Source organism: Aphis gossypii, chromosome X (assembly GCF_020184175.1).
Source record: "Aphis gossypii isolate Hap1 chromosome X, ASM2018417v2, whole genome shotgun sequence".
Classification (NCBI taxonomy): Eukaryota; Metazoa; Arthropoda; class Insecta; order Hemiptera; family Aphididae; genus Aphis; species Aphis gossypii.
Genome location: NC_065533.1, coordinates 50,575,391 through 50,592,410, shown reverse-complemented (window position 1 = coordinate 50,592,410; position 17,020 = coordinate 50,575,391). Strand labels below are relative to the sequence as shown.

At 31.7% G+C, this 17,020-nt stretch overlaps 2 protein-coding genes across 2 annotated transcripts; both read right to left on the bottom strand.

The window, feature by feature from the left end:
* Nucleotides 1–911: 911 nt before the first annotated feature.
* Nucleotides 912–5,841, bottom strand: LOC114128402 (uncharacterized). Its single transcript, XM_027992917.2, has 4 exons — nucleotides 5,830–5,841; nucleotides 4,738–4,818; nucleotides 4,249–4,311; nucleotides 912–1,424 (listed from the first exon to the last, which is right to left on the bottom strand). The coding sequence occupies exons 1-4, from the start codon at nucleotides 5,839–5,841 to the stop codon at nucleotides 1,218–1,220; spliced, it is 363 nt and encodes a 120-aa protein (XP_027848718.2). The 3' UTR covers nucleotides 912–1,217.
* Nucleotides 4,963–14,910, bottom strand: LOC114128400 (PE-PGRS family protein PE_PGRS26-like). The gene is made up of 8 exons (XM_027992914.2): nucleotides 14,435–14,910; nucleotides 14,123–14,289; nucleotides 9,959–10,078; nucleotides 9,657–9,776; nucleotides 9,387–9,554; nucleotides 8,992–9,171; nucleotides 8,808–8,879; nucleotides 4,963–6,566 (listed from the first exon to the last, which is right to left on the bottom strand). The coding sequence occupies exons 2-8, from the start codon at nucleotides 14,237–14,239 to the stop codon at nucleotides 6,294–6,296; spliced, it is 1,050 nt and encodes a 349-aa protein (XP_027848715.2). The 5' UTR covers nucleotides 14,240–14,289; nucleotides 14,435–14,910; the 3' UTR covers nucleotides 4,963–6,293.
* Nucleotides 14,911–17,020: the final 2,110 nt, after the last annotated feature.

Here is a 17,020-nt window from a genome sequence, read left to right as displayed (position 1 = left end):
TAGTAATGACTACGGGTGCTAATTGCTGCCGAGTGCCGACAACGTCAAAACTGAATGAGATACATGCGATCCTGGTAAGTAGGTCTCAAATTCCAGGGGTTTCATGTATTTTCGTGAGGCTTTTACAGAGATATACGTGATATTGGATCATTCATATCATGCGTTTAATCGGTAACTAAATAAAAACATTCGTATTCGTATTTGTATTCGATGTGAAAGGATTAAAAAGCGCGCGAATCATTTTTGATTCAAAAAATATATTTCACAAAATATATACTACTTTTTATTGATTATGACGAATTTATATAATAAATGAAATTTATGATTTGTAAAATATGTAAATGAAAATATTTTAAACGAAATAGGAACCACTCACCAGCAGGTCACACCAATGTGCCTAACCTTCACGAACAACACGAATTAAACAGTGCAGTTCATACTATTGTTTTAAGTACTTCAAATTATTATTACGTACACCAATAAAATCATATTTCAAATGCCTATAAATAGCATTAAAATAAGCGAAATATTTTGAAAATTAAATTATGTAAAGAAAATGCCCATCTAAATAACTGGTGAAATTTTCAATAATTATCTACGACTTATACTTTTTGAATAATAACAAATACTTTAAATATCGTTTGAGGATAAATCGTTATATCGTTACGCAACATCACAAACATGATCAATTGTATATGTTAATTTGTTCATCGCTTTGATTGAGATACTCGATACTCTAAGACTTTTTTCCAACTGGAATACTTGATAGATAGGTATGTCTTCTTAAAAATATCGATTAAACTCACAGAAATATATTTTTGTTACCAAATTAGTTAATGGTATACATATATAATTATAAGATAGGTACGTCTTGTATAAGAGTAAAAATAGGTAATAAAAAATAATAATAATAATAAAAAAATATTACATAAATGTTAATAGACTTTTTAAAAATACAATAATATTATTATTATATATGAATCGTACCATAATATTGCAATTTGCAGTGTACTGAAATCGCGTACTACAATATTTGTATACAGAACGCAATCGTCTTTATACATAATATAATATTATAAAGTAGTGTGGCATGTGTTGATATAAATAAGTACTAATTATAATGTATTAGGTATACGTAATATAATGTGTTTTCGGTACGTGGCTTGTGTAAGGGTTAAATCGTTTTTCGGTATCATTTTTTTCCGACGATTTGTTCGTTAACGCCACCACCACCAGTTCGACGATGACGACGGAGGTGACCGCCAAAACGACGGGGTAGGCGACGACCACCAATACGACTGTGGCGGAGCGGGCTGCGGCATCATGAAATCTGTCCACGGAGATGCCGACGAGAGACGTTGTCCGCTCGGCATTGGGGCGGACGACGACGACGACGACGATTGAATGAACGCGTTCATTTTCATCTATAAATAATAATTTCGGGCCGTGAACATTGTGTCGATAGAATACGATTATTACTTCCTATATAATATTATTGACTCGGTATGTTTAATGTGTACGTAAGCTGTGCCGTAGAAATACCTAGTATGCATTGTATTTACAATCTTACGCTGACCCTAAAACTTTTGTTATATATATATATAATCTCATTATTGAGCAACCGATTTACACTTATACACATTTCCCTACACAGAGTCGAATAATCTATATAATTAGTCATCGCCCATTAAAGGCCTATAGTTTTTCATTTAGACGCATCTCCGTAAATTCTAATAATTATGAATGGATGAATACCTAAATATATTTTCTTTTGCGCATTTTGTGTTTTTTTTTAATTGTTTTACGTTATGATAAGTGTTAAATGAAAATAATGACCTTTTATTATCATTTTATAGGATATCTACAGTAGATAAGTAACGTATTAACGTATACATACCAATCGAATTTTTCTGACAGTATATAATATATTTTCTACCATTATTCAGTAACACGCAGAAACAAGCAGAGGAAATTAGGCGCAGTCTAGTAACAGAACTTTCAATAAAGTTGGTATTCAAATGGTACACCGGCGGTATTTTTTTAGACTACCAAGGGCTTATAAAAAAAAAAATATGAAGGTAAATTACTAAAATGATATTAATCTATTGTAGTTTGTAAATATTAGGTAGGTATTTTATTATTTGTTTGTCTCATAGTAGAAAATGGACGCTCAGATTATTCAGATTATGCAGGGTAAATTAGAAGTATAATAGTAATTTAAATTACATCGAACAAGTTTGAGATGAATTTTAGTGAAAACTAATTGCTTTTTTATTATTATTTTATAGTAATCACAATTTAAGGTAGTCAATACATGATTTAAGAATATATTAATAAATCTGTGACGTGGTTGCCCCAAAAAAGATGTAAAAAGATGATCAGAAAAGTTAATCCTGACTTCGAGCAAATATTTTTTTAAAGCATAATATACCCAACTATTTTTAAATCATTTAATAATTATAAACAATTATATTAGTTAGCTGTACTGATTAATTATACTATTATTTACTATTAATATATAAATTCATTCTAATCTATAGTTTATATTTAAAAATTAAAAAACTCTGAACCGAACTAGCAGCTCCAAAATGCCCCATTTGCATATTTTACATCAAAGCAACTTAGAGAATAATTTTTTAAAACATTGGTGGGTAAGTGAGAACCAGTTCGCTGTATAGAAATGTTGAATAGGTTACTATAATCAAGTTAATGGATATTTTATTAAATTTATAGAAAATGCTAACATATTCATACTTGGTGAACATTTTAGATATCTAGTACTATCTACATTCTACATATTATGTTGTTCTACTAATTATAGTTGTTCGTTTTTTAATTACAACGAAAATTTGTTAATATTTAATATTAACAATTATCAGAGGATAAATAGTTCCCTATAAACTATAAAGTATAAACAGTAAAAAATATAATATAATATCCAATGTCGTGAAAACTTGTATTTTAAAATTTAAATGATCATAAAAAATTAATGTGATTTTTTGGTAGGTAAACTAATATTTTTTATTGCTTTACACCTATACATATAAGAATAAATGAAGAATAGTGTTTTCAGTTTTTAATTCTAAGGCACAAAAATAATTTCTTTTGTATATTTTTTACTACGAAATGTATAACAAATTTTCACGATTTTGATGAATTTTATCAATATTTTAATTTTAAACAGTTATAAAAAATATTGTGAATATATTTTTAACACTTTTTAATTGTATTACCATGGTAAATGAAACATTTTTGAGGACTTAACTATATATTTAACTGGCAATGGCAAGCATTTTAATTTATTAGTTAAAATTAAAATAAATAATATTTTTATTTGTGTACAAAAAAAAATGAAAATTTCATTCTATAATTAATAATTATAAAATATTTTTAAAATTTGATCGTGTATATAAAATGATAGTTTCAACACATTGTGAAAAATTAAAATACCTAGTACCTACGATTATTTGTTTTTGCACTACGCCACAATAAAAATAAAATTTTTGTTGAACAATGATTTTGTGTAAAAATTCCCGTTTTACCTTAATTTTTTTATATTGTTTTTACAGGTTATAATGAAAATTAGTTTCTTACTTATGACCCCCTCACCTCCCAAAATAGTGACTAGATTCAATTTTTACTACACATCTCCAACAAAGTTGAAAATTTAAAATTTTCATTGTCCCATTAAGGTGTTGATACACACAAAAATAAAACACATATCGATCTATATTGATCGATCACCATTGAATATTCAATACACTCATAGCCAAGTATGCATACTAGTATGAGTGTGTCTACTCAGAATCTACAATATATTTAGGGGTGTAATCATATTCTACCAAATCGAGGGAAACGGATCTTTCGTATTTAGTATTTTATTTAAAAAAGTATTGTTAGCAATGAAAAATCAAATCATGAAAATGTATTTTGTACTTAATATTTATAGGTGCAAATTAATGTATCTATTGTATTTTAACCATATTTTTTTTCAAGCATCTTGTCTATCCTTAAGCGTAGGTATAATAGAAAATAATATGTGGACAATTGTCAATGATTTTTGTATTAGATTATTTCTGTTATTTGAAGTGCGTAATCTGAGTAAAATACGATACCATAATTGAAATCGTGTACCGCTCGTTAAATATACATGGAAATAATTTTGAGTGATTTCAAACCAATTATTGTGCAATATACGGCTTACTTCTGTATAATGACTATGTGTGTATGCAGACGACGAGTACTCACCATAAAAGCATCCTTAATGGCTGTTAATAGACTACATTTTTTGCACCACATTGGTATCTGCTCCTGAAAAATCAGCAATAATAATATATAGCTGTATATGATAACACTTCCACGTCATCATTATCACCTTCATATTATTATACATTTGGTAATAATATTTTCATTTATTTCAAACGTAAATATTTATTTTTATCAAAAATGTATAACTACCTAAATATTTTATTATATCCAAGTTAGTTGTTCAAAGTTATTGAATTCGACTATTTAAGAGAACGATTTAATTCAAATAATCAAAGTATATACTTAGATTATAATAATTATGAATGATTATATTCAAAATATATTAATATTTATATCGAAAATAATTAATAAGTAGTAATTTTTATACTACATAGTATAATATTGTATCCCGTGCCACCGGTCGTTATTCATTGATATGTAATTTAAACTGCGTTTACAAAAATATTCATTAAAACAGTTTTTACTTACGACATGCCTTTGATGGTTAGTGTGTGATGTGGTGACGATGGTGGTATAAGTACTGTGTATTTTGCCATTACTAAAACTTTTCTATATTTTTCATACTAGTAAGTATGAATTAATATTATAATATTAATCAAAACTACAAATTCATGGGGTAAAGGATTTGGAAAGATGATCGAGGAAACAAGAACGTAAAAATACGTGCAAACATAAAATAAAAAACTAATACAGTTTTCATAATATACAAACTATAATAATGATTATGTACTATACACGAAATTATTGACGATAAGGATTTTGCTAAAATATTATACATTTCAACGGAAATTTTTTTTTCTAAATATTCCTTATCATCATATCGCGTTTTGATTCCCGTCTTATATTGGTAGATATGTACAATAAACTATATAATAATATTAAAACTGTCTAAACTACAATTATTATTACCACCTGTCTATTTGTAATACAAAAAAAATATATTTATATTCAATACTATAGGTACACCGCTACCATTATACTATTCTAGATTTCGATGTATATGTGTGGATTACTACAATTACTACTCTACTAACTAATCATTTATTACTAAGTCTTATAATAAACTATATCGAATGTAAAAAAAAATGAATGCTTTAACGTTTAAATATATATGATATAGGTATGACAATGATAATATGGCGTTTCGTTTGTATACACACACATAGGCACATAGTACATACATAGTACACGTGTGTACACAAATAAGTTTATATGAGCTACATTAAACTATTAAATTTATAAATATGCATATAATATATATGTATAATGTATTTATTATAAATATACATTATATAGATGTAATAACTTATTATAATTTATATTAAGACGACGTACGGATGGACGGTCAAAAACAGACGCCGACGATGAAAGACTAGAAATATTATTATAGAAGAGGTTTCTCAATGTATTCGCGAAAACAGTAATCAGTGGTCAACCGTAAGAAATCAAAATCAAAAATGTACTTATTAATGTCTTGTCTATTCCACCGTTTGAATAATTATGAATTAAACGATATTATTTTTCCAAAAACACGATGTTATAATATTATTTTTATAATACTATAAAAAGCATTTTCCTTATATTTTTCATTTTTAAAATTATACGTGAAAAATGTGTCTATTAAAAGTTTTGAAAACTTTCGTATAGTTCTTGTATCAGTGAGTATTACAAATATGATCAGAGAAAAAGAAAGAGAGAGTGTTTAATAAGTGTGTGTGTGAAAAATTAAGAGTAGTCAGCGAATGGAACAAACATAACGATAATATTTTTTGTATCGATTTTATCATCGTTGTCACCGTCTATATTTTAAATTATCCGTACTTTAATTTATAATTGCATAGCATATTTTATGTACAAACGACGATTATGATGACCTAAACGTTGTATGACGCTTATTATCCGGTCAATTAAACTATTATATATACATATAGAGTGAGCTTAAGCTGGTGTTAGTGCTCAATTACTACTATACTAGGTACTGAGTGTATGACACTCCCATCGCCGTTACCACTGCTACTAGTGATTTACAACCACAATCGGCGACGCAAGTCCCGGGGTCGGTCGTTTAACAATTGTGTATACGTGACGTCCGGTTCGTTAGTGTTTGCTGCGAATGGTCGACGGAAAAGGCCTCCAATCTGACGCCTCCTTACCGGGGTTCCAGAAGCTGTAGCGCCTCCATTTCCTCCAGGTCCTCCACTGCTAGAACCACTGCTTGATCCTAAGAAACCCAAAATGTCAGAACCACCTCCGGCACCGCCATTGGTACCATCTCCACCATCGCCGCCGTTTCCACCCTGTATAGTGATTATGAAATTAAATAAATTTAGCACATAATTATTTGTACTTATATTGTGTATTATACCATATTGTGTACTAATCAGTACCGTTAAACCACTGCAGCACGATATTATTAATATTTAAACGGACGGGAAGGCATTTTTATTGTTTTAATAAAGTTTAGTCACAACCATAAGTAATGATAGCAAGCGAAACGGTACAATTATATATAATCGCTGTCTCTGTGTACACACGATATATTATTATTTTACTTGCCACATCCGATGATGTAGAAGAAGACGAAGATGCGGAGGCAGACGCAGATGCAGCACCAGCAGAAGATTGCGATAAGATATTCGCTAACAAATTGGATAATATCGGACTTCTCGCTACTGAATTCACTAAATTGGCAGTGTTTATTCCTCTTTCCCCTGGTTTATTTGTTGCTGCCATCTTAGTGGTTTTTGAAACCGACCCAGAATCCGATCCTTACCATCTGTCACTCCGCCACTAGAAGAACTAGATAATGGAGCGACTATATTCAAGATAGATCCTGAATCAGATCCTCCACTACCATTTCCTGTTTCTGATGCAGTACCACCACTAGATGAACCAGATAATGGAGCGACTAAATTCAAGATGGATCCTGAATCAGATCCTCCACTACCATTTTCTGTTTCTGATGTAGTACCACCACTAGATGAACCAGATAACGGAGCGACTAAATTCAAGATAGATCCTGAATCAGATCCTCCACTACCACTTTCAGTTTCTGATGCAGTGCCACCACTAGATGAACCAGACAATGGAGCGACTAAATTTAATATGGAACCAGAATCTGAACCTCCACCTCCTTCATTACCACCACTAAGGGATCCTAATAACGGACCAACAAGCTCTACTATCGATCCGGAGTTTGATGACCCTCCATTGCCATCATTATTTTTCTTTTCATCATCACCACTGCCTTCTTGCTCGTCGTCACCACCACTATCACTATTTCTGCCACCACTCGATGTTCTAGATAGTGGTCCAACCAAAGTCAATATGGATCCAGAATCTGAACCTCCTTCACCACCCCCACCACTTAATGAACCTAATAGAGGACCAGCCAACTCTAGTATTGATCCGGAGTCTGAACTTCCACCGCCTTCCTCACTTTCTCCGCCACCACCACTTATGGTTCCAGAAAGAGGTCCAGCCAACTCAAGTATTGATCCGGAATCTAACCCTCCGATACCACCACCTTCGCCACTCAATGAACCTAAAAGGGGACCAACCAATTCAATAATTGATCCAGAATTTGAACTTCCCCCTCCTCCCTCGCCACTATCATTTTCGTTACTGCTGCTGTCACCCGTTGTGCCTCCGCCATTTTGTACTGCCCCAGCCATCATATCTCCAGTTCCATTTCCATTTGTCACCATTGAATCCATCATTTCATTACTATCGTTGTCATCATTCAATGTTCCATCGACTTCGTTATCGTAATCGTCAATATTGATTTTACCATCCATATTTTTTGGTGCTGCTCTTTTGCTTCTCTTGTTAAATAATGGCGCCTTCAATGAATTCCTAAGACTGCCACTTCTAACATCAATGTCAATGGCATTACTGTTAATGCCATCATCTAAGTAGTCACTTGTATTGTCCATTAAGTTGTCATCCTTGTGGTTACTTTCTTTAGGTCCCGAGTTTTCCTCTTCCTATTCACACACATGTGATAGGAAATTCAAATTCTGTTAGTTCCGACATGTATATAAAATATAAATACAACTCTAAAGGCTACTAATACGGTGATGTTTGGTACTTTTGTTGATTAACACATATAAAATATCATGCAACGATAACAACACGATAGTTTGACAGGATATTAGAATTGACTGTGTTGGTAGTTATGGTATCAATATTTCAATTCACTTCGGGCATCGACCACGGTGTCATAATATTGCCACTGACGAATTTGCATAACAATACTACTGTCTACAATTATATACTTCAAACGCGGTGATGACTATATACTTTGGTGTGTCACTATAATAGTAAAACGTCTAAAAATTACAACATAATTTCTACATACTATTGCTATTACTGTTACAGATATTAATTTATAATTATAATAATAATACAGTGCTACTGCTGATGTGGTATAATACATAGTAACTAGTCTACTAGATAACTTTAAAATTAAAATACATACCTACAGGCTACAGTGTTGTATAGTATTGTTATTAAAAATGAAAAAAAAAAGTACTCACGCTGCTGCTGCCTAACAGTGGCCCAATCAGTTGCAATATGCTACTGGATCCTGAACCACCCGCTCCGGTACCCTAATACACACACATTCAAATATGTATATATTAATACATAATTATTCCTATATTTATACAATAATAATACACTTAAATAATAGATTATATGCATTTAAAAAAAAATACTAACCGTGTCATCACCTGCACCATCTGTTGACGAATCGCTAGCTCCAGCGCCACCATTGCCAGATGAAGTACCACTAGACCCGCTGCTGCTACCCAAAATACCGGACAACAAGCTTAAGACATTAGAACCAGCCGGACTTCCGGTACCTCCACTAGTATTGTCTCCTGGATCACCACCATTACCCTACAAGCATATTTACAAAATATTATACTTTTGTGTACCTATATAATTATAATATATGTATTTTTTTTTAATTTCAAACACTTAAAACCTTCGTAAATTTTAAATAGTTGTTATTTATAAACTATAATGTGGTTATATATTATATTATCACTCAAGCGTAGTAACTATATTATAATATTATAATAACCATCTTGTAGAATAAAATAGAAACTTACACCGCTACCGCTGCTGCTACCTAAAATGGGTCCCAAAAGAGACAGAATACTGGAAAAGCTACTGCCACCTGTGGCTCCATTTGGACCAGCCAAGTCCGGGCCACTACCGTCGGTTTTGCTGACGTCTCCTGTGCCAGATGCGCTTCCTGAGGATCCAGCGCTTACGCTCTATACCAAACACGCACATATGAATTAAATACATATATATGAAGTGGATAAGTATGTTACAGGTGATGATTGAAAGTTCATGTATAATTAATAAAAACTCACGCCACTACTACTGCCCACTAACGGGGCGACTAGATTAAGTACGGATCCGCTGCCACTGCCACCGCTACTGCCACTGCTACCATCGGCCGGTGCCGAAGCTGAATCTGCTCCTCCGGTCAGCTGTAACGTGATAATTTTATAATTTTATATTTCATATGTATACGCATGTATGCTTTATGTAATAGAAAAATTACAGTTAAAGACTTCTATACACATAATTTGTTTTTACATTTAAAAATTTGGAAAAGGTATAATAATACCCTAGTAGTTGATTGCGTCTATGGTATTGGTTTATGACTTACCGATCCGCTGGATGATGATCCAGCTACTGTTCCACTGCTGCTACCCAATAGCCGAGTGATGACGTCTAAAGATCTAGTTTCACGCTGTAGTTGCTTTTGTGGTTCACCATTGATGTTAGCCTATGAATAATTATTTGAGCATCGGTTAAAATAAAATAACTATTAGAAGTACATCAACATATAAATAATATTAATTTCAAACTTTGAATCAAAGCGGTACAAGCTATAAGCTTTAAGCTATGTTTTTTTTTTTTGTTAATCGCTTAACTTTTTTTTTAGTTATTATAGTTGGAATATATGAGTTAATTAAAATTGTAAATTAAATTATTGTTACATTAAAAATTATTTTGGAATAGCTCAAAGACCTTCAATAATAAATAATTATGATGTACTATATAGTATATACTAACAATAATCTTGAGAAATATCAGTTAAATTGTATATGTATACTACATCCTTAAAGATTTAGTCGTAAAATGTGAATCTAAGTATTTTCATTGTACCCGGTTTCTTGTTAAATTATTATCCATCGATAAAACAGTATTTCAAAACAACTTAAATTTAAGCGACAACTTTATTAATTAAAATTTTTAAATGTTTTAAGCATTTAGGTGTATTAGACAGCTACAGTAAAATTAATTTAATTTTTTCAGTGAGTTCAAGTGGTTTTATTTTATTTTATTATTACTTTAATGTTTATTGTCGAATCGTGAGTTCAAATCTGATTTAAATTTATAAAAAGATTAATAAAAACTATGTACCTACATATTTTATTTAGCTCTTATATCCAAATATATATTATTTAAAATAAAACTGTTAATAGATTTTCTAACGTCTAAAAGTCATAGCTTTTAGAATAATAAAAATTACCTACCCCAATCAATTAAAAAAAAAAAATACCGATGTAACCGTGTTACTGTGAAACGCTTAAAATAAATATGTTAAATCATTAGTCATGACACATTTTTTTTTTGTTTTAAATACATAGTTGGTAACATATTTTTAATTTATCTTAAAATTGTATTTTATCGATCAATAATTTATTATTAAAACCCATACATACAACGATTAATAATATTATTTAATGTATAAAAGAAAATAGAAAAAACAATAACTTATTGTAAATCGCAAAATAATTATTCTAAATACTGTTATTAAATTAAGTACCCAACTATAAATAATTCTAAAAATATGTAGTTCCAATTTTTATTTTAATAAAAAAATATTTATGTTTTTTTTGTTAATACCATTTATTAAAATATCTACAATGTATATATGTAGTCTGACCATATTTTTCAATCTAATCGAAATATAGTTAGAGTTTGTGCACGTTCTATGAACATTTATTTTATAATTTTTGTCATAGTAAATTGTCTAGAATAAATCATCATATTTTTAATCATATTAATTTTTAATTATGTTTAGACATGATTAAACCAGCGACCAGTAATATTTACTAATACATTTTTATTATTTAAACTTATATAACAGTATATCACTGTATATATATCATATATGGTACAATTTTTTTTACGATCAGAATTATTTAATGGAGAACGAGTCGATTTATTTTATAGCTTTCAGATTTAAAACAATCGTACAACACTGGTATAGGTCTGTGCAAAAGTGAGCGATATGAAACGAGTGACCACTTTCAGTCTCTTTGTACATAAAATAATTTTTATAATATTATGTATATAGTGTACACACATTGGGTGGAAATACATGTTGGTTTGCCAACAAACGGGTTATGACTGTAATAATTTTTATTGAATTTTAACTCGTTTAAGAACGTGAACCAATATTCCATTCTTTTTATGTATTTACTGCACATTGGTGTTCGAGATATTATTTTTAATTAAAAATGAGCTGTCATCTTAGTCAGTAAATTTATTCAAAATTCCTGGTTGACCAATACATATTGTTCAAAATCTTAAATTCGTTCGGTGCCGATATGTTGTTATTTGAAATCGGTAACACATTATTATGTTGAGTTGTTTTTATTATGTAATGCGATGTATGATATTGTATCTGTAACTTTTCTATTCTTCTTGGTAACTGTTTATTTTTATTTTGTAACACGCCGTCAGTTGTACCAAGTTTGTAAATTATTCCATTCAAAATTCAAGAATAAACTGTTTGAAACTACTTTGTATACTTGCACCGCGAGACGTACGTTCCAAAAAATATATGAAATTATGTAGTACGTAGGTATTACAATATTTATACGCGGAAAAAGCACTGCACACAAGTCTACCGCGTATACCACATAATATAATATTATTATAACCACATGCACAAGGTTTTATACAGTTATAGGTTTATAATACATATTACGACGTACTATTATTACATTATTATTTTGCGTTTATGACGCGGGTATAGTATTAAATCGTCATGACCGGGGCCGCCCTTAGGTGAGAACCTAGAATTACGATTTTACCATGAAAAGTCACTATAGAAAAACGTCGAACGATATTATAAACGAAACGCTATTGAAATAATTATTACTCGCATTGACAACTCGGTTAGAACAATATTAATAATACATATACGCCGTACAAGTATATCGCATAATAATAATAATAATAACGAACTTTGGCGGTATAATTATTAAAAACGCAATACTACTATTTATAAGTTACCAATATATAAAATTATCCGCAATTTAAAATTTTAATTTTTACGCCCTTCTATCCACCCTCGGGCCACGTCCAACGCGGTCAAACAAGCGACGGCGCCAGACACGTGTGGTTATTATAATACTATTATCGTCGTCCGTTCTCCCGGGCCGGGTGGTAAGCAATAAATACAGTCGGCGAAAGCGATAGTGATGTCGTTTAGGGCCGGCGAGGAGCCGTGCACGCGGCGGCGGCGAACGATGACGGCGGTGACGGCGAAGAGCATCGGCAACGGTTTGGTGAATGTGGGTCACTCTACAGATCGTCAGATAGCCGGCAGGCGACCTTGGATCACCGCCGCGCGTACGCACCGACGGGCCCAACAGCCGCCGCGGTCGTCATTGAACCACTTATTGCGGGAGCGAGTGATTATAAAATCGTGTCCAGGACGATGACCGCCGCCGCCGCCGAATATTATAATATATTATTACTATTATTATATCATTGATCGGACGAATAACATTACGCGCGCGCGTCTTGTGCATATTAGAATTATTATAATCGCGCGCTCGTGTCCATTGTCACCGAATATATTATTAACGTTATACTGCAGGACCGCGTTAAAATGCGAGTGCAAAAGGATCGCGGTTTGTTACGAACGGAATATCTAGAGTCCACACGTTTATAGAGAAATGTTTATCGAGTGATTTTTTTTCTTCATAACAGTTATTACAATGAAATGTAAAAAAAAAAAAAATAATTCGTCAAATCGTTTTAATAGGTAGTAGGTAGGTACCTAACTTTGTTGCGTTCTTATATAAGTTACATTAGGTACTATATTTTTTTTTATCGATTAATCGATTACCTTTTTTCCGAATTACGACATTATGACTGGATTACAGAGATTACGCGAGTAGAACATTATACACGATAGAATATTTACGAATCGTTTAATAATAATTATTGTCTCGCGCTCGTTTTTAATTTATTCATTTTTTCCGAAGACATATCGTGTATAAAGTTTTTTATAAACCCTTAAACGTGCGATTTTTGCATAAATGGAGGGAAAACGCTATATAAATAAAACCTAACAGCAAATACACACACCTATGCATATAAAATAGTGCAATCCCCTTTCGATCGGGTGGAATGAAATCGTTTTCCAAATCTGGAAAACGCCACTTTACGCATGATTTCATACTACTCGAGAACGTTTCCGAGGGACATTCTTGTACACTTAATAGTAATTAGCTATATTATGCTTAAATTTTTTATTACTCAACATAGCTGCACTCCTTAAAGAAATTTCTAACCGTGAATGTATAAATTTTAATAGTATTATTAATGCAATATATTATTGTAATCATAAGTATAAATATATATATATTTTTTTTTTTTAGTAGTATATAGTATCACACGTACCATCAATGCAAATATACGTATTATATATACATTGTATATACGACAATGGGATAATGATACACGACCAATTAGCCTTAAGTAATAATTATTATTATATAACTGTGATGATATTTTTAATTACCCGGAGTGACGGCACGGCGGCGTTGAAATCTTCAAAGGCCGCGGTCGCGACGACCAGCACAATGGTCGTTAAAATCATGACGCTGCAGCTCGTGCTGCTGCTGCCGATGGTCCTCATCGTTGGCTGCTTGTCACCACAATAAACGTCGTTGCAAATGCCAAACGATGCTATAAGGACAAATAAAAAATCCCAATCCGATTGATAAAATAGATAATTATACAGTGATTAGATTGATTTATGTGTGTGTGGTAACTATAGTAAACAGTGCGAGTAACAAAAAAGAGATTTATTATTAATACATATCACACTTACGATGGCGGTGTTTAGCGAGAGTGCGGATTGCCGCCCTCGGAACTGCACTGTGGGGGCAGTTTGAATATTTTTATTTCGCGTTTCCGGTCTCACGCGGTTACAAAGAAAAACGCAGTGGTTAATACGATAAACGAAACGTCGACGCGAAATCGACACTAAGCCACTGCAACTATATTATAAAAATATACGTTGCGCCGAACTCGGAGTCGGCGAGTCGATAAAATAATATTTTAATACAATAGTAATGAAAATTAATAACGGTTATTGTGAACAACCTTCGCTGGAGGTGTTAAAAAAAAATTTAAAAAATAAAAAAAATACTGCTGTCGCTGGTCCTCCAGTGTTGCAGGTCTGTTGCTGGTGCTGCCGTCTCCGGGATACTGTTGGCCGATCGCCGACACAGTCGCTGCCGTCGACGAGTGGTCAGCGATACAGTCGACCGGCATTCGGGGGGGCGCCTCGTCGTCGTTTTGGGGACGTATTGGTGGATATCCAGCACGTCACGTACATAATTATATTGTGCGACATGCGCCGCACACGGTCCTCTGCCCACCGTCACCGCGAAAGTCGTCCCCGCCACGCACTAATTAAGCCTTCACGTCGTCGGTATGGTTTATAGCGAAATATTATATTATTATTATTATTAGTATTACTATATACCGCATAGCGTCTGCCGCCGTGCGCGATTGAGCAACGACCGTCCGATTACGAGATCGCCTCATCGGCCTCCCGAGAGGTTTATAATACACACACACACACACACACACGAGTATAATATCATATACCTTATTATATTATATTTGTCAATGTATACCGACGACCACTATATAGTTAGGACGACGACGATAATTTAATATAATGTCACATTTTTTCGACGGTCGAATCGAGTTTTGTAGTACATCAATACATATATTATTTAGTATATCATTATAATATTATGATAATAATATTATTATATTGGTTCATCATACGCAATCGCCTGGTTTTCGTATTTCCCATCTATGTATACTAGAACCCAATCTGTAAAACACACCGAATACAGTGTCCATCCTAAAATAGCTTAGATAGTTACTTATTCAGTTAAAAGTCCTTCGAGATGACCATATTTTATTGGCGTTGCTTTTACTGCTAATTTACTACCTATACGAGGATGTCTATCGCAGAATCATTAAAATTTAAAATATACTCTGCAAATATATTCCAGATGATGACATAATATTAAAATCTATATATCGAATGTTTAAACAATGTTAAAGACTTACAAATGTCATAGGTAAATAATTTTTTTTTTATGCATATAATGATAATGGCAACTACTGTCAATGTCATTAAACAACAACGGTAAACATTAATAAAAATAAAGCTACCTACCTATACTGCATAGAAATTAACCATGTGTATTATTTTCGATTAAATTATTTAATAACTCTGTTTCCGTGTACCTATATAATGTAATCGCCTTAAATTTAGGTAATTCTTATCATTCATTATATGTGTTAAATATCCTTATAAAAGAACTCCTTTGATATAGATTTATTTACCTTAAATACATTTAAAAATACTTTCATGTCTTTATATTATACGTTCCATTTTATTATTTGTTGTCAAATTATAAAATGTTGCACTTTTAATCATGGAATTAGTTAAATTGAAAGAAAAATCAAAAAAATCAATAAACAATAGTAAAAAAGTGTAAGCATCTAACTATAGTATGCATGGGCGCCCATTAGAGGGGAGCAAGATAGGGCACTTGCCCCCTGGACAAAAAAAATATGAATTTGTAGTTCAATAAATATTACCATAATATTACTATTATCTTTATTATCTTATATTTGAAAAAAATTATTTTTACCCCCCCCCCCCTATAATGTTACCTATGGGTGTCCATGATAGTATGTTACTACATTATATAACATATTTTTAACTGTGTTACATCATTGTTTTTTTATAACTTCATCTGTATAATATGCATAATGACAGTTAGAAGAATAGTTTATATTTTATTATTATAACCTTGTGATCTTATTATAGTATTGCATATTGGACGTAGCTATATCCGTTAATTTAATAAAATTAAAAAAACATTTAATATTATTATAATACTATGCGTATCTCATCTCGGTGACCATTTCAACCTATTTTATACGACTAACGTAAAATTATAACATATTATTAAATATTATTAATACATGGTACAGTAACTATTTAAGTATACCTACAAATTATTATAACGAGTTTTTTCGCATATTATATTATTATATTTTGGCGGCAGCAGTGATTGCTTTAGACATTTCGTTGCATTTTCGAAAAATGCAGTTATTCACAGCTACAACTATATAGTTCGATGATGTTGTACCTACATATATGTATAATTGTATATAGGTAAGCGTTAGTGAGAGTGAGAGTGACCCAAGTGCAGTTCGTTATGTTGCCGTGTAGTAATCCACTTGTATCATTATAATAATATCTACCTTTCGAAGTTCAATAATAAATTGGACAATTTTTTTCCGGCTATATAGTCACTGTGTTAATATGGGTTTATACGTATTGTTTAACATTGAAAAACGTGAATTCTAACTAATAAGT